The sequence below is a fragment of the Teleopsis dalmanni genome, chromosome 1, assembly GCF_002237135.1.
Source record: "Teleopsis dalmanni isolate 2A chromosome 1, ASM223713v2, whole genome shotgun sequence".
Classification (NCBI taxonomy): domain Eukaryota; kingdom Metazoa; phylum Arthropoda; class Insecta; order Diptera; family Diopsidae; genus Teleopsis; species Teleopsis dalmanni.
Window position 1 is genome coordinate 140,642,845 of NC_051846.1, and position 5,363 is coordinate 140,648,207.

At 31.1% G+C, this 5,363-nt stretch overlaps 2 protein-coding genes across 3 annotated transcripts in view; one reads left to right on the top strand and one right to left on the bottom strand.

Annotated features, from left to right (window-relative positions):
• Window positions 1–5,363, top strand: part of LOC119669037 (furin-like protease 2) — a gene marked incomplete at its 3' end in the record, with an annotated part of 541,440 nt that overhangs the window by 333,889 nt on the left and 202,188 nt on the right.
• Window positions 2,020–4,231, bottom strand: LOC119669038 (segment polarity protein dishevelled-like). Its single transcript, XM_038078765.1, has one exon. It carries the CDS (start codon window positions 3,852–3,854, stop codon window positions 2,151–2,153), a length of 1,704 nt encoding a protein of 567 aa, XP_037934693.1. The 5' UTR covers window positions 3,855–4,231; the 3' UTR covers window positions 2,020–2,150.

A 5,363-nucleotide genomic window follows, 5' to 3' on the forward strand; every position in this document is an offset into this window, starting at 1 on the left:
CTTTATTTGCAATAGCCAACAATATAATAACCAATATAGTAATTCACTAAAAGAAAATTGTATTAGATAGCTTCAATATAGTCTAAAAATTATTCATAAGTTTTATCAGTTTCCTAGATTAAACAATTGTTCCTTGATAAAATGATACGATTATTATTTTTTAACAATTATATGTTTCTTGTTAGCGATAAGAGGATTAAATTTATAATTCTTTGAAATTATATTCTTTATATGCAATAACCAACAACATAATAACCAATAAAGATATGGTAATTTACTGAAAGAAAAATTTGTATTAGATAGCTTCAATATAATCGAAAAATCATTCATAAGTAGTTTATATCAGTTTCCAAGATTCAATAATTGTTCGTTGATAAAATGTTACGATTGTTTTTTTTTAACAAAACATCTGTGCCGTGTATATATGTATTAGGTCTTCGTATTAATCGATAAAAGTAAATTCACACTGTCACACATTTATGCACCTGCTCATTTATGTTCATTATTAAAATGTTCACATTAAAATAAGCTAATTTATGCAACTGATAGAACTTTTATATATTTCACTTAATATATATCACACAATATATAATTATATATATAATTGATCATCGGTAGTGATTTACTTTGATACGTAGTACATATATTTGAACATGATAAGATCACTGGATATAGACCGCAAATAGCAACTTAAGTTAGTTGATGATAAATAAGTATATTAGAATATGATGAAATACAGATCGACATAGATATGATTACTTGACATAGATTGGTCTGAAATTGGTTAATATTATATATGTTTATTTAAATATACCGTCGACAACAGCAGTTCACGTGTTAGATTAAATATATATGTATATAATGTGGTACGAATTTCGTTGGCATTGTATATAAGGGGAAGTATATAAATTAGCTTTGACCGAACTAAAATTTAAATACTCTTATCTCAGTTAATAAAAATTATCTAATAAAGACTTTAAGCGCTATAAATATACATAAATCAAAATAATAAAATTAAATTTGTCGATAAAGTTCTTAAGAATTTTGTTTAGCTTTGCTTATATTTGAGAGAAATTCTTAAAATTAATCTAAATTTAAAAAAAAAAATAGAATCTAAATACAGAGATTTTATTTAATTAAAGAAACAAGTTAGAAATCCTTGTTAAAAGTAATCTCTACTAATCAGGTTTCTAAGTTCGCAAATGAAGGCGTTATCTAATAAGGGCCCATATTTATCTCATTACGAAAACCTGAAATTGGTAGGTTTATACATAATAGTTTAATAAATTTAGAAGGAAATTCTTCAACAACAATAATTTCAGGGTATTAATATAGTTTCAGTGTTTCACAATGAAAATTTGTTTAGATTTTTTTAATAATAGTTTTTAAAGAACTTTTGTTTAACTAGTACATCTAATGGATATCGAATCACTTGTTTTTTATTTCACATATACTATATATAATTATAAATATATAAAATCAATCATTTATATATCAAATACCCTCACTTTTAATCAACGGTTCCAATTCTATTTCACAAACCATAAGATATCTAATGCTGAGAAGCTTCGATTTAAGAATGGATTTAAGTGAAGTCATCTATTATGAGCAGGTGAGAGGCACTTTCGTCATCCTCACCACATTTTATAGTTGCTAACTAAAGTTTTTTACGTTATAATTATTCATAATATATTTTTACAAAAAAAAAAAAGAATAATCAAAAAACTAACAATCAATACTTTTTGACCTAATCGTTTTTTTTTTGTTTTGTTTAGTGCTATCACTTATATATACAGATTATATATAATTGCAATTGAAGGTATCTTGCTTAATTGATTTAAACTTTAAAATGCATAATAAAATAATCAAATCAAATCATTTTGTAAACTAACTCGAACCTCTTTTCTGCCTTCCCACAAACAGCAAACAACCTAGCCCTCACACCGCGACGTTCATTATCTGCAAAAAAATAAGTTTGTTTTAACTGTGTACGTATATATTTTTAATCTAAATAAAAAATAATTGTTATTTTAATACAATATATCGTGATTACTAAATTCTCTGAACTTTATTCAAATTCATGTATCATGTATGTATATGTGTATGTATACTTGTATATAAAAAGAATAAACACAATTTCATTGCAATTTCTACAATACGTAATTAAATACGGGGCCATCCTGTTCGTTTGTGCCACGATTCGATGAACCGGAAGATTTGTTTGAGCCATGAGCGATGGTCATTTGATTGGTCTGATGTATAACCGATGTGATGTCGCTTTGCGATGCTGATATATCCTTACTGGTTAGCACATCTGAACTGCTTGAGCCGGATGAGATGTGGCGTTCTGTGATACCGTATTGTATTGGCTGATAGCCGTGACTGGGATTATATGTGGCTGAGTATGGCATATATATTGGGGGATTTGGCAGCGGACCAATATCGCTAGTAATACTCTCCGTATCGGCATGGCTTAGATTTGATCGACAATTGGGATTGCGTTCCTCGTTAACTACATAATAGCATTGCTCTGAGAATGTCAGTTTGTTGACGGTATGTTTGATGTAATTATTTCTTAACATTGCCGATACAATACGTCTTGCTTCTCTGCGATCCTGTACATCTTCTACATTTTCTAGCACCCAATTAACAGCATCAGCTCCGATAAATGCATTTGGTATGGTAATTTTCAGCCACATACGATCACGTATTTCAAGTCCGCTATCAGGTTTCGTCATTGCTTTAACGATTTCTTCCAAATTATTTTGATCGAGACGCTCTTTAATTGGTTCCGGTATATCGGGTATAATACTGTCATGTGAAGTTAAAGCCTGTGTGTGAGCAACCCATGCACCTGGATCGATAGGTCGTACTGGCTCTGTGCGTGGTATGGTGAAATAACCTTTAGGATTTGGATCCCAGCATTTGGCAACCACCAATTTGATTGGGCCTGGTTTTTGTACAACTTCTCTCAGCACACGTACAGCCTCATCGTTTGTCATGTTTTCAAAATTTACGTCATTTACTTGTAGTATCATATCGCCTGGTTCAATTCGTCCATCTAAAGCAACAGCGCCACCTTTCATAATACTGCCGACATAAATGCCACCATCACCGCCACGATTCGATTGACCAACAATTGAAATGCCCAAAAAATTAACTGCTTCCATATTTATTGAAACAGTTATTATATTGAGAGACATTGTAGAGTCAGTTATGGAGGAGTAACTCGATGTGCGTGACATGCTAGGCGCTCGTTTTTTGCGTCTTTGCGGTTTTTTGCGTACCTGCAAGCGTTGCACGCTGCTATAATCTGTCATATCACGGTCAAGCGTTATCTCAGATTCAGTGCCGAATAGACTTGTCGAGTCTAAATCGCTTGAAAGCACCGATGCAGATTGATATGTAAGCGGTGGTTGCATCATTTGATTTGTAATAACACCTCCACCAACTACAATTCCACCACCCATGCCACCCATATTACCACCGACCATTTTGGGCTGTTGCTGATTGCGTATATTGCTGCGAATCTCGATTTCGCTAGGTGGTACTTCTGAGCAATTGTCCGATTGATTTGTACCGTCAGCGGACACAAGCCAAGATACTACACGCCCATTAAAACATGGCAAAATTGTCGAATCATCTGCAATTTCCTCTTTCACTACACCGAAATCTGCGTCCATTGATTTGAAAAAGTATTTGTAGTTGTTATTTTGTTTGTTGAGCACCATTTTAAAATCTTTTAGAGTTACTTGCGCACTTGGAATGGGGATCTTCACTAGGTAGGGGGTGGTTTCATCGTCAATGTGATAAATGACTTTGGTCTCTTGCCCACTGTTTTTATCAGCATCCATAATTAAATTCGTTATTAATTTTTTATTCTCAACTAAAAAGTGCTACACTACGTTTTCTGTTACGAATTAATTGCTTTTCAAGCGTTTTTCACGAACGAAGCTTCAAGAAAAATCTTTTTTTTTTTTGGGTTGGGTTGCGGCCTCCTCGCACCTCCATTCAGCAAAGACTTTGTAGGTACATGTTTTGTTATTGCACACCCATTTAAAGTGTTTCACATTGAAAAAACATGCAATTTATTTTATTTCAACTTATTTCGTACAATTTTCTTTATGTTTTTTAAACTTTTTCAATTATTTACAATTGCTTTTCTACTAATTAATTGATGCAAAAATGCGCAGACAACGACAATGGAAAAAAGCAGCAAAACTATTTGACATTCCGAACGTTCCACATGTGGAATTCCGAGAGTATAACGAAAGAGTACTGGAATGTATGTTTACCAAAGTACAATTTTTTTTATTTGAAATCCACTTCCAGTATAGATTGGAAGCCGAAGCAATTATAAAAATATACAAAATTTTATATTTTATAATTAATTAATTAATGCATAATATAGCTATATATTAAGGCGTAACATGCTAAGTAGTTTATAACTAATTTAGTTATTAGATATTTTGTTAGTTAATTAAATATTGTAAGGCGCATACAGCAATTAACTACAAGAAAAAAGCACTTAGCGTATGGCAAAATAGACTCATAGCTGGAAATCTAGCATCTGTATATTATTTTTTGTGCTTATCTATTTTTCCGTATATAATTTGAATTTTTTTTTTAATATAAAAAAGTAAATGTACAATTTGTTTCTTGAATAGTATTTTTACCGGAGTATATAATTGCGTAAAGCATATGGTATACAACTATACTATCTAGTTTATAATATACTTACATATAGTTTGTATAAAAAATGCATACAAGAATATCGGGACCTAAAATGCTACCACTACAGAAGTAGTATTTATTTAACTTTAACAGAAATTAATGATACTGAACTCATTTTGATTCGAAAATTTTAGAAGGCTTTGCTCCTTTTGTTAGTTGAAAAATAACGTAGATTATCAGGACATACAAGATCTAAAATGCAACCACTACGGAAGTAGTACTTATTTAACTTTAACGAAAATGAATGATCGGGCTGTACAAGACCAAAAGTGCTACAGTACGGAAGTAACACTTATTTGCCTTGAACGAAAATTATATTAATTATATATTTATGAAAATAACGTTCGTATGCTTATATATAAAAAATTCCGACCTATTGATTTATAACAATAACCAGAAAATGACTGGATTGACACAAAATTAAGTACCTAGACATAATTATTAGACTCTTTCTGACAAAGCTATTGACATATAATAATTCTCATTAATCAGTATATAGTTCATTATTATAATCTTATATATAAAATTAACGTTGTCAAAATGTTAGTTACCGTACTCCTCCGAAACGGCTTTACCGATTTTTACCAAATTTTATATGCGTATTCAGTAGGTCTGAGAATCGGCTACTA